The sequence below is a fragment of the Melozone crissalis genome, unplaced genomic scaffold, assembly GCF_028551555.1.
Source record: "Melozone crissalis strain CALT ecotype California unplaced genomic scaffold, PUWL_Pcris_2 ptg000061l_1, whole genome shotgun sequence".
Taxonomy (NCBI): Eukaryota; Metazoa; Chordata; class Aves; order Passeriformes; family Passerellidae; genus Melozone; species Melozone crissalis.
In genome coordinates this window covers 5,563,916-5,582,858 of record NW_026535839.1, presented here as the reverse complement: position 1 = coordinate 5,582,858, position 18,943 = coordinate 5,563,916, and the positions used below count along the sequence as shown (strand labels likewise).

General features: G+C 44.2%; 2 protein-coding genes across 3 annotated transcripts; one reads left to right on the top strand and one right to left on the bottom strand.

Annotated features, from left to right (window-relative positions):
• Positions 1 to 820: 820 nt before the first annotated feature.
• Positions 821 to 11,136, bottom strand: FAM114A2 (family with sequence similarity 114 member A2). The gene is made up of 14 exons (XM_054287838.1): positions 11,064 to 11,136; positions 9,790 to 9,995; positions 9,482 to 9,578; positions 8,957 to 9,052; positions 8,552 to 8,664; positions 7,462 to 7,596; positions 7,137 to 7,295; positions 6,666 to 6,789; positions 5,624 to 5,703; positions 4,909 to 5,037; positions 4,555 to 4,694; positions 3,744 to 3,816; positions 3,156 to 3,209; positions 821 to 2,427 (listed from the first exon to the last, which is right to left on the bottom strand). The coding sequence occupies exons 2-14, from the start codon at positions 9,991 to 9,993 to the stop codon at positions 2,329 to 2,331; spliced, it is 1,503 nt and encodes a 500-aa protein (XP_054143813.1). The 5' UTR covers positions 9,994 to 9,995; positions 11,064 to 11,136; the 3' UTR covers positions 821 to 2,328.
• Positions 11,137 to 11,179: 43 nt separating this feature from the next.
• MFAP3 (microfibril associated protein 3) lies at positions 11,180 to 18,347 on the top strand. 2 transcript variants are annotated; one of them, XM_054288113.1, is made up of 3 exons: positions 11,180 to 11,245; positions 15,780 to 16,240; positions 17,602 to 18,347. In XM_054288113.1, exons 2-3 carry the CDS (start codon positions 15,961 to 15,963, stop codon positions 18,345 to 18,347), a joined length of 1,026 nt encoding a protein of 341 aa, XP_054144088.1. In that variant the 5' UTR covers positions 11,180 to 11,245; positions 15,780 to 15,960. The 2 variants fall into 2 exon arrangements, with proteins under 2 accessions (XP_054144088.1, XP_054144089.1); XM_054288114.1 differs by lacking the exon at positions 11,180 to 11,245 and adding an exon at positions 12,221 to 12,496.
• The last annotated feature ends 596 nt before the right edge of the window (positions 18,348 to 18,943 follow it).

Sequence of the window (18,943 nt, the reverse complement as noted above, 5' to 3'; positions counted from 1 at the left end):
GCAGCTTTTACAACTGCAACTAACATAATCACTCCCAAGGAAAGAAAACAATTGTGGAAGGCTTTTTTTTTCCCCTCCAAGTCACTGCCAGCATCTTAGCTGACTCTTATCTATTCTCAGCCACCTCTCACCTCCCAAACACTACCAGAAGTGTTCAAATTACTGTCAGCTCTCATTAGGTTCACACAGAAGGCAAGGCCAAGCAGGAAGACCTCCAGACAGTTGGATGTTGAATTCTGATGAATCCTTTGGGTAGAAAGACTTCAGCAACCATTTTTTTGGAACTGTTTTTGTTGTCTGTCTCTTGCAGTCCTTGCACTGGCACACAAATGAAGCTGGTGCACATTTGATTATTGGCTGCTATAACAAAATCCAGGTGGCACATGACTGAAGGAATTACTGTCTGCATGTTTAAAAAAAAATCACCTCATTTCCTTTAATTATTAAACTACTCTACACTAAAGCACTTCAGGTCAGTAGAATTTATCTGCAAAAAAGCAGCTGCTGCTTCATAAAACTCCATTACCTTCATTTCTTCTCTTCTGACATTGCTGTACATTTTGGCTTTTTGGCAGGAGCAAAACTCCCTTTTTGCACTGACACAGGAACTGGGAGCTCCTCTGTGGGAGCTCTCACTCCCAGCCTGGGCTCAGAGCACTGGTTCCTGCCATGAGAAAAATTCCAGCTGTCCTGGCCCCAGAGCTGCACCCAGCTCTGCCCCAAAAACACAATCAGGGCTGAGAAAAAACCCCACAGTTCTTTTATTTCATTTGTGCCCACTGCTACCTTGATAGCTTTGAACTGAAACAGTTGTCAAAACAAATCCTTTATTTAATAATGCTATCAACCAAAAGAAGAAAAAAATACAGATTTTATTGTAGTGCAGATTTTTTTACCCCGGACACCCTCAAGTCCAGTTTTAAGATGGCAGAAAAAGCTTTCCCTTTTGAGATCTGATCAGTCTAGCCATGACTAAGGCAGGGCTTTTTCCATATATATATAAAATCAGAGCATTAGCCAAAAGGTATTCTAATACAAAAAACCATTTCTCTACTGCCCAGCTAGAGCAGAGGGATGTTCTAAGCCTTCAGCATAGCAGAGATGTGCAAGACCTGCTAAAACCCAGAGGATTTTCAAAAGGGGATTTGAGCATCATTGTTACCAATGAGCAAGTGCAGAGGCAGGTGCGACACTCAGTCACCTCTGATTAGCTATTATGGACTTCTTGAAATTCCATTTTAGCTGTGCATTTCTGCTCTTGTGATTCCAACAGAGGCTGCTGCCTCCCCATGGGCAGGCTCAAAAGATAAAGGAACAAAGCAGGGAACTTGCACAGCACAAAGAAACAGATACCATACATGGAGCAGCTTCTGAGGCAAATTAGGACTCCTACTAACAGAACCAAATTGCTGCCTCTCTCCCTGCTTTAATAGATACCTTCTAAGAAGGTGCATTGCATTATAGTGTTTTTCCACAGAAAGAAGACAAGCAGTATGTGAGTCTGTGAACAGTCTGTGGCTGTCATGTCAAGCTGCACTGAAAAATGGGAATCCTCCTGCTGAATTCTCTCATTAAAGTGCCCAAACACGAATCAATCCCTTTTAGTCAGTTCTCATTTATTGCTATAAGCCAAGTGCCTGCATTCTCAGGGCCAGATCAGCATTTTCCCAGCTTGTGCTGAAGCAAGCACAGCATGAGAGAATGAGAAACAGCCCCCTGGTGAGAGTCCCTGTCCCACATCCCTGAGTCAGTACAGGCATCTTCAGGAAGCTGAGCTTCTCTCCAGCAACAGCCTGATCAGGAATCCTCTCTGCTCTATTCTGCCCAGTCTAGGAACTGCAAGGTTCATAATCATAAAAATTTGCCTCTTCTTGCACCTCCTATCTAATATTCACTTCAACAGGAATGCAGAGCTATCAGGAACCCAATTATGTCTGACTTAAAAATCACACCATGATTTTAGCTAACTAACTAGCCAGCTGCTGCTCTTCTCTTCAGCACTGGAGAAGCTCTCTGGACTGTGAACACAAAGAGCTTGTTAACACATACAGCAGAGAGATTTCAGTGAAAAGACACAGACAGTCCATGAAACAGAGAAGCAATCTGCACTTTAAGTCTGCCACGTTGTCCACCAGCCTGGACTATGCTAATCACATCTCTCAGTGTGCTGTAAGAGCTGTCATTGCCAGACTGCACTTAATCACCATTCTTGCAGCAGCAGTGAGCAGAGTTCATCTTTTTCCCTTTAATAAGAGCCATTACATCATTCTCCAGCATGGAAACTACGAACTGGGAAGGTCAAAAAGTTCTTAATTAGAAGGATTTTTATTACTGTGATAGTTCCGTTCTAGCCTCAATAAGAGAAATCTGCAGCACAGGCAGCAGGAGTTGGAAGGCATCTTGGATATAGGAAGCACTGTTTGAAGCCTGTGGAAAAAAAATCAAAATACACACATGAATAGCCATGCTACCAATCAGCTTTACTCACCACATATTCATTTCAAACAGCATTGATTATTGCACAGAAAAAACAGAAGCCTAGTGCTTGCTGGATTTTAAAGGCTTCATTCTAGAAATCAATTTTATGTCAAGTTTTTGAGGGGCTTTATGCCAGTAGGCAAAAAAAAAAAAAAAAGGCAAATGACTTAAAGACTGCCAAACAAGATCAGTTCCAATCCAAATGCAGGATACTGTTCTCAGTAAGAGAAGAAAAGAGTTTATTTCTAAGTGAAGCATAGCATGCTGTGGCAGGAAGGAAGAGCACATGAAACTCCCCCTTCCTACCACACCTCAGAGCTCTGAAAGCTTGAGAACCAATTTAACAGTAAGGAATGTTAGGACTCTTGTATGCTAATTTCTGAACTTGTCTAAGATTTGACTTTGGACATTTAAATGCTAAAAATCCAGACTGCTGAATTTAGTATGTGCCTCCTGACCCATCATAACTGTGAGCTGACACTCACTCCTCACTAAGTAACTCATCTTTTGTGCAAATCTACAGACATTTATCAAAACTTTCAAGTTATTAGACAGGTAAGCACAATTTCAGACCGTGGGGTAGAGAACTTGGCATGCATAAGGATCCTAAAGTAGGAAGAAGCAGCACATCTATTTTTAAAGTATTAGCTTAAAGTTTTAACGTTAGCATAACTGACCTCCAAAAACACTCCAGTGATTAAGGGATTAAGCACATCTGCTTTCTCTTTGACCTGCAGAGATCAGACATATATTATCCTGATTGAAAATTTGATCACATTTCTTCAAGCAAGACAAAGCTAAACCCTCAGTAAGTTTAAAACCACCACTGCTCCCTTACCTAGAGGAAAGCTAAGCCACAAGCTGAGCAGCCTTGTAGCATGCAAATAAGAACAAAGAAATCTGCATGTGCCCAGCACAGGTCAGGTATGAATACACATCGCATCTTCAAATGAATTGGGGACAAGTGGGGAATACAGAGATGATGATACCATCTTCAGGAACACCTGAGTGCTTTGGAAAATCCACAACAGGGTCACATTTCATTTTTCTCTGTCTCCTTAGCACTGTGAGCATCAATTCCCACCCCCACTCTGTGCCAGGCTCTCAAAAGCTCAGATGCCACAGTTTGAGGAACTCTGGCCTAAAAGATCAGTTAAAAACTGAATATGTAAACACCACAAACAAAAAGCAGTTCCTGGCAAAGATCCCATGGCTGTAATCAAATAAGCACATCTCATTCCTAAGAACTGTGGTGTAACTCTTACCCCTGCAGTTGTTAAGCATGTTGTGAACTCTTTAGAGAAAGCTGACAGTTCTTTACACAGCATGATAGTCAATCTGAGGAAGAAGACAGGGAAAACAATGAAGTAAACACAAGATTAAACACAAGTAAACTCAAGATTAGGTTTCTTTCAGCATTCCTCTAAAATATAAATGCCCTATTTCTATGCTTACCAAGTTAAGATAAACCAAAGTTGATATAAATGGTGTGTGAAGATTCAGAAGTTTCCCAAATAAAATAGAGAGAGAAAAGATGGGGAAATAAATAATTAAAGCAGAAGATCTTAAAGAGCACTCAGAGGATACAGAGCCATTCCAGAAGGAACAGTACTAACCTGCCTTTTTTTACAGGCAAGTGTCATTTTCTGAAATAGAAAGTACTGCACATTTCAGACACATGCCAAGTGTCTCCTGTGCAGTAATTTTGCCATCTCATGTACCAAGCATACTAAATGATTAACAAAGAGGAAATCAGGAGTCACTTTGTGCACCTGTTTTGTAATGTTTTAAATCTCTGCCTATTGACTAGCACAAGCTTAATGCAAATATTCTTCTAGGCTACACAAAGCTTTCAAGAAGAGTTTCCTCTTTCTTTTCAAGAAATGCCTTTAAGCTGGAAAGAGACAGCTGAGTTCTGTTGGAAGATAATGATGCCACCATCACAAATTCACCCAAGTCCCAAATTTAAATACCTATGCAGAATTGAAGAGCCCTGCATTGCATGGATTTCCAAAGACTTATCAGACAGTTTAATCAGTAATTCTATGCTATCCATTTACTGAGAGATGCACTCACTGTGACAGGGACTTGGCTCTGTCTGTGGCTGTCACCTCCTGTTTCTGACCATAGAGAAACAAAGCTGCAGTTTTGTGAAACATTTCAATGGAGCAGGCTGTCAGTTCTGCCAGGCTTCTTATGGCAAATGCATGAATATCCTGCAAGAGTGACAAAAATTCTGCATACCACACAAAAACTAGCAGCTTTTATTATTTAAAACAAGTCAATCACACAACAAACTATCACTGCCCTTTCAGACCTCAGTACCCACACAGAAATAGAAACACACAAACCCTGTGGGTCACAACTGTAACTCAGCAGCAAGACAAACACTCTGCAGGCAGATATTCTTTTCCTTGATTACCCAGTTACCTCTACTGATTTCTTAGCATCCTGGTCACCATCTGTGGATTCTACTTCTTGGTTTTCTTCATTTTCTTTTTCCTCTTTAGGAAGACTGCTGTTGAATCGTGCTATCCACTCATGAGCAGATGTCCTCACCTGGAGCAAGATGTGCCATAATATTTAATGACTGAAATGAAGCCCCCCTGCACACCACATGACAACAGAGCAGCTACAACTCCTTTTGAGCTTCTCAGAAGAACCAGGACAAATGATCCCAGTGCCTTCAGGATTTTGCAGAAGTTTGGCTGCACTGATGCAGTTAAGGGCATTTGTTTCTTTGGCACCAGGGGCTGGAGTTTACCAACAAGACCAAACTATCAGAGGTGCTTTAAAAACATGTCTGCAGAATGCTGCTGCCACTTGGTGGATCTGAAGGGTAGTGAAATGATGGCAAAAAAGATGGAGCTTCCTCACACCAGCTCCTGAAGACTGTAAAATGAGGTGCTTTGCACCAAGAGCAGGCCTTCAGCTCATGACTGTAGGTTTTTTCACAGTGGTGGCTGAAGGCTCACATAACTCTGCCCCATAAAGTTGAAGGCCCACCTCCTTTGCCTACCATTGCCAAAAGATGTAAAATATGGCTTGTTTCAATGCATTTGATATTTTCACAAGTAAAGCAGGTGAAGAGAAGCCCTTCCTGTGAGGAAACTCTCCAGCTTTTAGAATATGGAAAATAACTCACCGTGATCACTTTGTCTGGCGTGGAGGAGATGTGCAATTCTGAAAACAACTCTGTTACTTCTTTTGTGAACTCTTCATCTCCTAAAGGACAGGAAAGGTTAAAGAATCCACATAAAGGACAGATTTAGGAATAAGCAGCACTTCAATGCACAACTAGTTCTGCACAAGTCTGTCAACTGTTTTCTTAATTTCTCTGTGAATCATCACCTCAGGCAAGAATGCATCAAACTCAGTCTTTTCAAATACAATTTCTAAGGTAAGTTCTGCAAAGGTGGAGACATCAGTGCCTGAAGGTTAGTTCCTGCTTTCTCAGTTCTGGCTTTGTAGCTAAGGTAACTCATTTTTTTTATTTTTTATTTTTTTACAGGCTGCCTTTTATAACACACTAACTTGCACGTCACCTTGGAGAGTCTGAAATATCACTTAGAGCCTATGGTTCTCCTATTATATATGGCATAGCAGATGTGAGAACCATTATGTGCAAATATAAAAGATACATTAAATGTTGAATGATAGCAAGTGCAGGTGTGTAAGCCCTCCCTGATGAGCATTTAGGTAAAAGCAATGCAAGAAATTTACATTTAAATCCATGTAATTCTCAAGAATCAGGGCTCTTGTGTGCGAAGGTACCTCTGAATCTTTTGCTCTGTGTGGCTAACTCTCATTTAAAAAACAAATAAAAAGGCTTTTGCTTTCCCACATGTTGGACAACTCTGTTCACAGTTTTCCCCTCCTGGTCAAGGAAACCCACTCTATCTCTGAATTAGCATCTTGGCTCAGGGTCAGTTGTATGAACTGCCCATGAGTCAAACAACTCTAACCCTGTTCTGGCAAGAAATCATTCCTGCTACAGAATTACTGCACAGCTTCTCAGAGGTGAAGGGTGTTGCTACCTGTCATGCCCTTGGACAGAGATGGCTTTAGGATTAAACATCCAGCTAAAGAATAATTTAAATTTGGCATCATGCCTATTGCCACTGATCAGGGCTGGCTGGTTCTGCACTAGGACCAGCTTCTCTTCTCAGAACCTGGGGCTCTCTTACCCTTCTTTTCTTCCTCTTCTTCTTCAAAGAATTCAGGCAAAGAAAATGCTTCTTTGAGTTGCTCCATTTCCTCCTTCAGTGTGTCCAACTTCTCTCCAGAGAGGGCATTCAGAACTGCTTTCACCTGGTTAAGGGCAGCACAGCCAACAAAGAATCAATAAATCCATCCAACAGGATGGAAAATACAGGCCAAGGTAGCAAAGCAGCGGGTGTGAGGAGAGTAACTTGTGAGAAGTTGGAGGACTTGAACTGCAGGAACTGAGGCTGGGAATGGCTTTAGGAGCTGAGGACAGGACAAACTGCTCCCAAGGTAAACACCAGATCCTAATGCAAGGATCAAAGTGAAGCTCTGTAATCATTTTACAGCAAGTTCTGAGCACTTCATTTTACATGCATATACATATATTTCTAATCTTTTTTCCCCTGCTCAGCTGAACTGAAAATAGAAAGCAAAATGCTCAAGGCCATTACCTTTGATTCACTCTCTCTGGAAAGCATCTCTAAGGCCTCCAGATGCGAAAGACCCTGAAACTCATCAAACAGTAACCCATAATGGGCTTTCTTCTCAGTAGCCATGGTAACCTCGGTAGCTGTCTGCTGCTCTTCTTTCTCCTTCGCTTCTCTTAAGACCTGAAAAAGAAAAGCAGAGGCCTCGTGACAGTGCCAGGAGATAAAGAATACAGGAGGAGAGGGTTTTTGGCTCAATAGCAAAAAATGGCTGCTTAATGATAGGACCACAAAAGAAGGGAGAAGAGATGAAAGAAACCAATGAGGTGCTGATAGGGAAGTGCTGTACCTGAGATAATGTAGAGGTTCTGTTTATGAGGCCCTTTGTTTTTTTGAATCCAGGGTCTCCCTCAGCTATTACATCCATTGTCTTTTTGCCGATGAATTCCAAGGCATCCAGACCTCCACTGATAACACTTTTACCCTGGGAATCAGATTTGGATAAAGACAGCACATAAAACTCAGAGAAAATTACCCAATGAAGAAATTGAATTGGGAGGGTTTTATCAGCAATCTTACACTGTGCGCTCACATAAAAGCCAAATTGGTCCTTGTCACCCTAAATTCAACCCTAATCATCACAAAGAGAGCAGCAGGACATGGAAAGAGCCACAACACATTATCACCCAACAGCTTATTACAGCACCCAGACAGCTGCAGCAATCTGATGGGAAATACATTTTTTTAGTTTGTGAACAAGCTGGCTCTCAGCACATTACAGAATTCAGTTCTCATCCTTCCAATGAGAAAACACCAGACCTGTGGATTTTGACTGGTAACTTTTGTTTGAGCCTTAAAAGCAAAAAACAGAAGCCAGCTTTCAATCTGCAGCTCTTTCAGATTCCCAGGCAAATTGACAAGACAGCAGATCACAAAAGCAGTTTCTAAGGGTAATGGCTTCCTTTGAAGTGCATTTCTCCTGGTCACAGGAGCAAGCTGATTTCCAAGCCAACTGAGCTAGTTTCACATAGGATTTTTGAAGAGGAGAATGAATTTCATCTCTAGTTCTGTGGAAATCAGTGGAAATACTCCAGGAATGAGTCTGACCCTGCATTCAGCTGACTACTCCAAAGGAAAGGCAGAGATGACAGGTACAGAGGTGACATGCACAGAAATGCACGCTCTGCACAATCCACCGCTAGGATTTTTTTGTCAGGTACCAACATTCAATACAGAACTATCAAAATTCAGAACACCTTTCACATTAGGTGTCAGTAAAGCAAGGCCCAAGATAATGGTTTTCTGAAGGCTGGAAGAGTTTATCACCATGCATCCCACAACTGTCAAAATTAAGTTTCTTCTTACAATGTTTCAGATCAAAGGCCAAAACCCCAAAGCTCCCTTAAACCCATTTTCTCCTGCATTCCCAACTCACTCACTGTGCTTTGGACAGCAGTAGAGATGGTTGATAAAACTTCAAGAGCCCCAGCAATAGGGAAGGAGCTGCCATCATCAGCTGCATCAGCGTTGCTGGCAGCAGGATCCTCACTTCCTGCATTAGAAGGCAGAAAATTAACTTCCTGACCTCCAAAAAATAAAAGACCCTGTCAGCCACAGAGTGGAGAAAATCAACAGACACCAAATATCAGCTGGGAGCAAGCCTACAATTCAGATTATGCTCCTCCCTACTTTTCAGAGCTAACAGTACTAAGCAAGACAGTATTATTTAAATGATTTTATTATCAGTCTCAAGGTGCAAGGTGCAGAGTAAGGTGATGTTATTTTGGGGCTCATTATGTTGTGAAAAACATTGCAGGGTTGTTCTGATGCAGTACAAAACTGACCTCTTGCACCATCTTTAGACTCTGACGAGATTTCACTAGGACTGGGGATCCCAAGGGTTGTTTCTGCTTTTTCTATGACATTTGAAATACCTTGACCTAGAGAAGACAGAAACAGGATTAGAGCTGCATTTTCTTTTTTATTATTCTGGATTCCTTCTGTTCAAAACAGTTTAACCAGCATAAAAACCTCCTTCTATCCAGCTCACCTAACAATGTAATGAACTAAGGTTTCACCTTAGCTTTTAAATAAAGTTGTAAATACTGGCAGAATACTAGTTTAAAATACCAGGTGAAAATTACACAAGCACCTTAAAAACCTGAAAGTAATTCTGCCTGTGCATATCTCTTTAATCTCACTGTACCTTTTGGTACAAGCTTTTCCCATTACTTGAACAATTCTCTTGACATTTTTCCAATAATGGCTGCTATAACTGAAATCCTCTTCTCCAGAAACAAGTTCTAAAGCACCAGCTTGAGACACAAAACATGATTAAAATATTTATCAAACACCAGAAAGAGCCTTACCTACAGTAGCTACGGTGGCAGACGCAGTTGACAGAAGAGATTTCCCCCAGCTTCCCCAGTAGCCCCACCCTGTCTGAACTGCAGGAGGATCTGAGACCTTTAATGAAGAAAAACAGAAGACTGATGCAGGCATTATGGTGAGGAAAGGAACACAACCAGACTGACTTGTGACTTTTGTGCAGCTTTTTCATTTCAGAGAACAGCAATGTGAATTTTCAGAAAGGAGTGAGGCTTATGCTCGGAGTTCTCCTGTGCTCAAAGCCATGAAATGTGAAGTCCCATCTTTCTGAGCAAGCACAGGAACTTACCTTGATGGTTTCACCTGCAGGCTTTTCTGTGGCAGCAGGCTGGCTTGGGGGCTTGGGTTCAGGTCTTTTCCGAGTCACAGGCGCAGTCTCTTGTTGTTTCCCTTCACTGCTCTCAGAGCAGCCAAGTTCCTCTGTCTTCTGTTCATTTTCAACTTTGTAAGAGGTTTCATCTTTCAGATTTTCACCACTGTCTTCCTCAGACATGACTACAAACATCCACAGAAAGCAAAGCAAATAACCTAATCCCTCCCTCGCACTTTGACATTAGATCAACAGCATCACATCGGTGTTTTAAATAATTAAACACAACAGTGTTGCCACATGTACCCACATGCGTGCACACCAAATTACGTCTGACTCAAAAATAGCATACTTGGAAGTTTAAAGTCCCACAGGGACACGTGGCTTTATCTAACTGACACACCCTCTCCGCAGCAAAATAAACCAGCTTGCTAACTCTGAAAAACAAATGAAGGTACAAAAGGGCCTCAGATAATTAAATCCATTACATGTCTCACCAAAATGAAAGTGAAAACAAATCGCTTGGGATGGCTGGGATGGCTTGAGGAGTGTAGGAATAAAATGGGGACAGCAGTCAGAGAGCTGAGCAGGCAGGGAGGCAGCGAGTGGGTCACTCCTGTCCCTGGGGATGAGCACGAACACCCCCAGGAGCCGCGGTGAGCTCCAGCCGCCCCAGCAGCCGCCCCAGCCCCGCGGCCCGCGGTCGGGGAGCCGGGAGCGCGGCTGTGCCGCTGGGCCCGGGGCCCGCCTGTCACCCCTCCGGGCTCCTATGACAGCCCCTGCGGCTCAAGTGCCTTGCGGGGCAGGCAGGGACAAGCCGGGACCCCCCGGGTTCTCCAGGATCACACTGGGGTGACACTGCTGTGTCCCTGTCACTGATGCAATCGGGGCAGCTGGCGGGGCCTCAAGCGAAGGAAAGTGACAGCTCCGGCTGCGGGCTGGGCACCGCCACCCCATCTGCCGGGACCCCGGGTCACCCCCGGCACCCTCCTCACCCCGCAGCCCTGCAGGCCTCCCTGTGCCTCCGCTTCCTCCGGAGACCCTCAGAGTCCCCTGACCCCCACACGGGGCTGTCCCATATGGCACGGCACGTTCCCTGAGCCTCCCCATGGGGCTCCTGCCGCACACGGAGCCCGCCAGGTGCCCGCACCGCCCCGCCGTGGCCCCGCCTGCCCCGCAGCGGTCCCCAACGCCCGTTTGCCCGCGGGGCTCGCTGTGCCCCGCAGAGCCCCGGACCCGGTGCCAGCTCTCACCGTCGGCGGTCGGCGCGGCCCCCGCGGCTCCGGGCGGACCGAGAGCAGCGAGGCCGGCGCAGAGCGGCCCCGGCGCTGCCCCGGAAGCGGCCTCGGCTCGGGGAAGCGCGTCCGGGCGGCGGGGCCGGCGGCGGCGGCGGAGCTGCGGGACGGGCCAGGCCGGGCCGGGCAGCCTCGTCCCGGTGAGAGCGGCGGTACCGCCAGGTTCACCGGGCAAGCTCGGGGTCGGAGGGCAGCGGCGGATGGGGAGGCTGCGGAGCCATGTGCCGCCTCGCTGTTTTGGCGTGGAAATAGGGGCAGTAGAGGCAGGTTTGGAGGGCAGCGAAGGCGGCGGAGGGCCTCGAGGGGAAGGCACAGGAGGAGCGGCTGAGGTCACTTCGTCTGCTCAGGCCGGAGAACGGGAGACCGAGGGCAGAGCTCATGGGGTCTGCAGCTCCTCCCGAGGGGCAGCGGAGGGACAGCTCGGATCCCTGCTCTGTGTGACAGTGACAACACCAGGGACGGCTGGAGCTGTGCCAGGGGAGGTTTGGTTGGAGGTCAGGGAAAGGTTTTCCCCCACAGGGTGCTGGGCACTGCCCGGGCTCGCCAAGGAATGGGCAGGGCCCGAGGCTGCCCGAGCTCCAGGGGCGTTTGGGCAGCGCTGCCCGGCACGGGCTGGGACTGTTGGGGCGTCCTGAGCAGGGCCAGGAGTTGAACTGGATGATCCTTGTTGGTTTTCTTCCAGCTCAGAATATTCTGTTTGTGTTTCTGGCATGACATCATGCCCCAGTGACACCAGCCCGCGTGATGTCACCCCCCCCGTGTCCCAGTGCCCTCGGCTGCAGTGCGGTCATGGTCATGTCGCATGTCCTGTGTCCCACTGCCACCACCAGCTGGCACCAGGGCTTTTCCACGAATGAACTGGGGCTGTGAGGACAGGGTGATGTTAAGTGGAACTTTGTGGCTGGTCGGTTTTAGCTGACAGGACAAAAAACCTATTTTGGTGCGCAGTTGATGGTGTGTCCTGGTGAGTTATGTGTGACAGACTGCCAAGGGATAAGCACAGCAAAACACCGTGTCCTGTCAGGCAGCCAAGGGAAAACAACAAATCCCATCAGGCAGCAGTGAGGCTGGCCCTGGGATGCTGTGGATTTGCCTCTTATGATGTTTTTTGGGCTGTGGGTGCTGCCATTCCCCTGCAGAGCTTTGGCTGGTGCAGAGGGTGAGCCCTCCCTGCAGCCTCTCCCATGCTGGAGCACCCGGAATGGCTCTTGTCAGCACCGTGCTGGATGTGTTCATAAACTTCCCAAGAGTTCCTGTCTTCAGGGCTCTGCCAAATGCATCTCCCTCTCTCACAGAGGGTCAGAGGGGGCTTGCAAATGGTATTTCTGCAAGACATCAGCAGCCTGTGCTCTGTCAGGTGTGTCTCGGTTTATTGCCTCACGTTACTCCAGGTATGAAGTGATGTTATAAGCAGTGGATGTAAAACCATATAACTTGCAACCTCTTGGGCCCCAATTTTGCAGTGCCATATAAATGTGTGTAATTTTAAGTACTATCAGTGCTTCCACTGACCTCAGTGGGACTACTTAGAGTGCTCTAAGTTAGACACAAATACACTTCTTCAGGGTCGGAGCCAAGGATGACTCATACAAGCACATGCATCACAGATTTTTATCTTTCCACTGCTATTTGTTGTTACAACTTATGGTTTAATAAAGGTTAAATGTGTTGAGTTCAGCTTCAGGTTCAGTTGTAAAATAGCCAGTTTCTATTCTGGCACGTTTCATCTTGATTGAGCTTAACACTTTGTTGAAGAATTGTGATGTTGGCACTGATCAGGCTTTATCCTTTTTGGGTCCTTTAACAGCTGTTTTGCATAAGTGCAGTGGATGAAGAATACGGATTTTGCAAATCATTTTATTGTTCCCAGCACTCGGCAGTGAGAGATCATTGTCTGCTTAGCAATAATGGCTTTTCCAAAAGACAAACAATTTCTAATAAATCAGACCTCGAAGAATTTAATAGTAAAATTAAATGACCCATCACCAATGGTTTATGCATTATGCAGGCTCAGTGCAAGGATAGTGGAGAGCATATGCAATTACTGAAGATAATTATTCTTATGAGGGAAAATGTTGCTGAGTATTTCTTGTGTTAAATAAATGAGTGAGATTCCTAATGTCATTTAGGAACAGACGTCAGAGACGCTTGGAAACCTTAACAATTCAAATTTAATAATTTAAAATTACAATTGCACAGGCGAAGTACAAGAGGATTATTCTCTGGGATTATTCTCTAATAAATCTAAAGTATCAGTTGGGTTGTTATTGTTTTAGAAGACTAGAAGTTGTAATGTGCCTGTGATTCAAGGGTGAAGATGAAGGTTTGTGTTTGCTGCTGATCTCTGATCTGTTTTAATTGCATCAGGTGCTGTGAAATCAAGTCTGATGCATGCAAAAGTGCATTTTTAGCTGAAGGCAGCTGGGGCATAGGGTGATGTGTGCTGCAGGTCTGGGATCACAGCACCTCACTTGCCACCACAAGCTGCGACAGACCTTTCAAGCAACCCAAATATCAGTGGTCCACAAACCACCACCAGTCCACAGCCTGTGTGGGGTCTGCATAAGGTTGCCAAAGCAAGCAGGTCAGTGTCAGCAGCCTTTTGCAGGCTCTGAAACACTCTGAAGATACCAGGGGTCTAAAACTGGAAGGTTAAAACCACTCCTTCAAACAGAAGAATAGTTGCTGACCAACAGCAGCCTTAGTATTTCTTTATTCAGACCTGTGCAGTTGCTGTGGATGGGATGCTGTTCTTCAGAGGCAGCAGGACTCAGAAATGCTTTCCCTAAAGTGTAGCTGGTGAAAAACAGGAATGAAAGAGTCCTTGGTAGTGGTTTTAACTATTTAGCTGTGGGAAAGTGGCTCCTCCAGCACAATGGTATAATTGAGTTCTCTGCACTAGTCTCATCTTAAATGAAAGGACAAGAGGCATGATAGAAAACAGAGTGGGGCCAATGATTAAAAAAAGAAAAAGAAGAAGGCAGATGAAGGGATTGCTGTTTACAGAGTAACAAGTAGGGAGCCTGTTTTCCAGTTTCTCTTGCAGGATTCAGTGGGTGAGTTGGTTAGTCAAGCTTGAAGGAGAGTTGGACACAGCTGCCTTCTTTGCCTTCTTTGTTAAACTGGCTTTGGCAATAGCCACAACAGAAATGGAAATGGGTCAGATAACACATTTCTCATTAGATGTCAAGTCTGGAATCTGGTTTGACCTTTGACAAATTAACTTTCACTGAAAAAGGTTCCCAGTCTGGATAGCATCAGCAGAATTCCCCCTTTTGAATATGCTTAGTTTGTCTCTGATGAAAGACAATTACTAGAAATCACCTGGTTTTATGCATGTTACTTTATTTTTCAGAAGTGCTTTAGATAGTATTAACTGGTAATTCTAGAAGGATGAAAAGTGTCTGCATTATTTATTAAGTCAATGGGTCCCTTTGTGTTGTGATATTTATGAAATTCCCTTCCACTAACATCTGTTATTTGTAGAAGATAATAAATTTGAAGTCACACAGTCAATGATATGAAGTGAGATATTTTTTAGTATAATATTTGAGCTTGTGGCTTCTGTAGTTTGTAAATGTTTTTTTAAGGCTCTGGATCTGTCTAGATGGAATCATAACTTCAGGGAACACATATTGGATTAGAAATTTTCTTGAATCGAGCTTCCAGGAAAATTGATAACAGATTGTCTCTTATCAGTGTCATCTCATTTTGTAACAAGTTGGTTTTGTTCTGGCTTGTGTACAAGAGACGGAAAATTTGTTGTATCCTGATGTCTTAAAATATCTTTTGTGCACATTAATTTGAAGAGTATCTGTCCCTAGACAAAACAAGTTTTTTCACATATTTATGAAATATGGGTGGACAAGACAATGAAGAATATATGACTGCTGAGATGAAGCAGCATAAACTAAAAGATTTTCAACAGGAGCTCATTGTAAAACAAACAAGAATAACAGGGAGCAGACTTAGAAAATGCAGCAGCAACAAGAGATATTGTAAAAAAGGAAGTAGATGTGTAGACATCAGTGTCCTGCTGTTCAGAAAGGGACTTCCTCTTCTGGCTGTAAATAACAACTAAGAGACTTTTCCCAAGTAATTAAACCATATTATATAATATTTAGACACCTAATATCAATTGTGCCCCTAAAATCGAGTAAGTAGATGTAGATGCTAAAAATCAGATGTGCATGTGTGCACTTTGGTTTTTCTTTGGGTAGTAAATGAAAGACTGGCTTTAGAAAACCAGGGCTTAAAAGCACTTTGATATTGGTGGAGAGGCAGGCAGAAATTACATCCTCTTTCTTGCTTTTCTTCCTCTATTAAGAAAGCACTTTTTCTCTGGTAACAAATGCAGAACCCACTTTTAAAGATAATTGTGCATTTCGAGTAGTCTGAACAATTTGTTCTTTTTCTAAAACCTTTTTCCCCTTAATGATTATTGTTCCAGAGATTATTTATTTGGTTGGGAAGATGAACATCTAGTGGACTGGAGGTTGTGCTAATGTCTTCTTACCCTCATTTTATCACTGTGTTCTGAGCAAAGCTCTGATTTGGAACCTCTCAGTTGACAGTTTATATTATGATATTTGAAATCTGTTTATTGGAAGTTTAATATGAATACATGGTAGCCTTGTGGTCATTAATAAACTTATTGCCTTTTTTTTTTTCCAGTTTTACTTCCAGTTTCCACTTCAAATATTGATGGTCTTGAAAGTGCACTTGGATCCCAGACATTTTCCATCACAGAACAAATCAAGAGCTCCTCTCCTATCTCAGAGCAATACAGACAGCTTAATATCATATGACCTCATTTCTCCAAATTAAATGAAAGAAGAATTTTCACTAGCCTTCCATGAAGCTCAGCTATTGCCTGTTAATTTTGACTGTTAGTGCTGGTCTTTCAGCTGGATTCACAGTGGAAAATGTAGCTTTTAACAGGACAGTTGCTTTTAGGCCTTTCAATGCATCACTTCATGCAGTGTCTCAAGCTTTAATAAGTTCTCCAGCACACCATGATATCATAGCCAAAGAGGGGAGCAGTGTTTTAATTGAATGTAAACTGAACATCAGCCAGTATGAACATATCCTTTGGTATAACTCCAGAGGACACCTGCTTGAACAGAAAGATGAAGGTGAGTTTTCCTGCTGTTTTCTATCCATCATTATTCCCCTTTTAAAGAGTGTTGGAAAACCCTGGGACTTTATTATAATTTTCTCTTCGTATCCTCCAGTTTTTACAATTGGAAGATAAAGAGAGAGCAAAACAAAGTCCTTTGCCCTCTGAAATGTTGCATGGAAATTACACCTGAGTACTTCTGTCCATCCTGCTTTGGTGTCCCACAGAATGATGTTGTTCAGGAGTCATCCCAGTGTTCCATACAGAAGAAATGAGTCTTCATCTTACCCAGCACTAACTGATGGGTTTATTTATTATTGCTCTGGTTGAAATTATATTTTTCCAAATGAATGAATTAAACACAGTTCTCCACAACTGGCAACCTTTTGAGCTGGCAGTTGGTGCTTTAATTTTGCTACAGGATATGTTTTAAAACATACTTAGTACATTTATTTTTTGGTTTATGCACCAGTGAGACTGTGGAAAGTAACACAATGTGTAGTGGCCAGCGATGGAATTCATGCTATTTAACCCTTTTGAACTGAAGGGGAATATATTTTCCTAGCTATTGGCTCTTACAGTTCTATCCCTGCAGTTTTTAATTTTAGAAAATGTTTTAGAGATACATGTGTTGTTCTCTATTAGTATTAATGAAGGTCATCGAACTAATTGATAGGATCTTGTTGGAGGCCATCTTTCTGCCTTAAGTACTCAGTAACCTTTTTGTAGTTATAATGCCATCTGGAGATTAGTTCAAAGTAGAGTAATTAGAAGAATAAGTTATGAAAACAGTTCAAAGCAGAGTAATTAGAAGGAATGAGTTATGAAAACAGTTTTCCCCCTAAGTTATAAATGCACAGCAAATGCTGTATAGAGCTTCTTGTATTGATTTCTCTTTTACTTGGGTTTTGCATGTCAGCACTGCATGCTCAGCAGAATACTGTCTCAAGAAAATTCTGGGTTCTTTTGCCAACAGAGCCATTTACAGACTGATCTTTTTCATGGGTCGCTGGACTTTTGACTCTGAATGTATGGAAAATTAGACTTTATAGAGGAAAGTCTTTTAACCCAAGGTGAGAAGCCCTAGTTAAGAATTAGGATCCCTATCAGAAAGAACCAGAAGCAGACTGGAAAGTGCAGATGAGAGAAGGAAGTAAAAGTAGTGTAGCAAGCATGCAGAATAATTTACCATTAAGCAGTATGATGGGTAAGTGGGTTATGTCTTTCTGTGTCACAGGCATGAAAAGGACATTTCAGTCCTTGGTGTACTGTTACTATGCTCCAAGTGGGCTGCTCACTGCCAGGCTTTGCCTCCTGGTGATGTTTACCCTGGGATTTTTGTTTCACGAGCTCTGTTTGTTTCTTGCCCCTGTGCAGATGACCTGTGGAGGATTGCTGATAATTCCCTCAACATCACAAAGGTCAGCTTTGCCGACCGGGGCCGGTACACGTGTGCAGGCGTTAATCAGAACGAGACCTCGTACTACACAGTCACCCTGAGGGTTATCTTCACCTCAGGGGACATGAGCATCTACTACATGATCGTGTGCCTGGTTGCCTTTGCCATCACCCTCATCCTGAACATCACCCGCCTGTGCATGATGAGCAGCCACCTCCGCAAGACGGAGAAGGCCATCAACGAGTTCTTCCGCACGGAAGGGGCCGAGAAGCTGCAGAAAGCTTTCGAGATAGCCAAGCGCATCCCCATCATCACCTCCGCCAAAACGCTCGAGCTGGCCAAAGTCACTCAGTTCAAGACCATGGAGTTCGCTCGCTACATCGAAGAGCTCGCCAGGAGCATTCCCCTCCCGCCTCTGATCCTTAACTGCAGGGCCTTCATGGAGGAGATCTTCGAGGCCGTGCGGGTGGAGGACCCCGACGAGGTGGGCAGGGAGGAGAAGCAGCCCGGGGGCTGCGGGGCGCCGGCCGCGCTCTTCCCCGGCAGCGCCCCCGTCAAGCGCAGCCACTCCCCGGCCGCGGACTCGGACGACGGCTCCCTGAGCGAGCAGGGCCAGGAGATCGCCGTGCAGGTGTCCATCCACCCCCAGAGCCAGGGCCACAGCATCGACACCGTGTCCCACGGCAGCTGCCACTCTGTGCCTGCTGAGGAGGGCACCTGCTGAGCTCAGCTCGGGCCATCCAAGGGCTCTGCGAGAAAAGGGTCTGCAAACAAGCTGCCTCATCCCGTGTGCACAAGAGTTTTCCAAGTTACGAGGTGCCAGAAGTAGTTTGAAGTGTGTATTTTCTGTCTGTGTTGATTAAACGATTCCAGTCTGCTAGAAAAGGCTGTTTGGAATATTGTGTGAGGGCTTTTCTTTCTAAAGGAGGCTTGCTATATTTAAAATAGTTACAAAACAGGAATTCTTTGTCCTTGGCTCCTTGGTGGCTTTTGATACTTCAGATCTGTGTGAGAAGGGACCAAGCTGAGCAGTACAACTTGCAATAAGAACTTTTCCTTTGTGAGCTCCTTCTTTATTCACAAAGTTGAGCTGAAATTCCTTTGAGTCAGTGGTGTTGTCCTGATGAATTGAGTTCTGTGCTCTTTTTGAGTTGCCTCTTGGTGTGTGTAGCCCGTCAGAACCACGGTGAGCTTGAACAAATCTGTTTCGTGTGTCACATGCTTGTGTTGCTATCGAAATGTACTGTACTTAGAAAAGAATAGTGCCAGGATCTGCTGCTGGATTAAATGAATTGTTGTAGTTTCAAAGCAGCTTAAAGA

Bases quoted from the DNA above. Each gene is read 5' to 3' on its own strand.
- MFAP3 (XM_054288113.1), top strand. From the start codon at position 15,961: ATGAAGCTCAGCTATTGCCTGTTAATTTTGACTGTTAGTGCTGGTCTT. The intron at 16,241-17,601 runs GTGAGTTTTCCT...GCCCCTGTGCAG, and splicing joins GCTTGAACAGAAAGATGAAG to ATGACCTGTGGAGGATTGCT.
- FAM114A2 (XM_054287838.1), bottom strand. From the start codon at position 9,993: ATGTCTGAGGAAGACAGTGGTGAAAATCTGAAAGATGAAACCTCTTAC. The intron at 9,053-9,481 runs GTAAGGCTCTTT...TGTCTTCTCTAG, and splicing joins TGCCACCGTAGCTACTGTAG to GTCAAGGTATTTCAAATGTC. The intron at 7,296-7,461 runs GTACAGCACTTC...TTTCTTTTTCAG, and splicing joins GAACCTCTACATTATCTCAG to GTCTTAAGAGAAGCGAAGGA.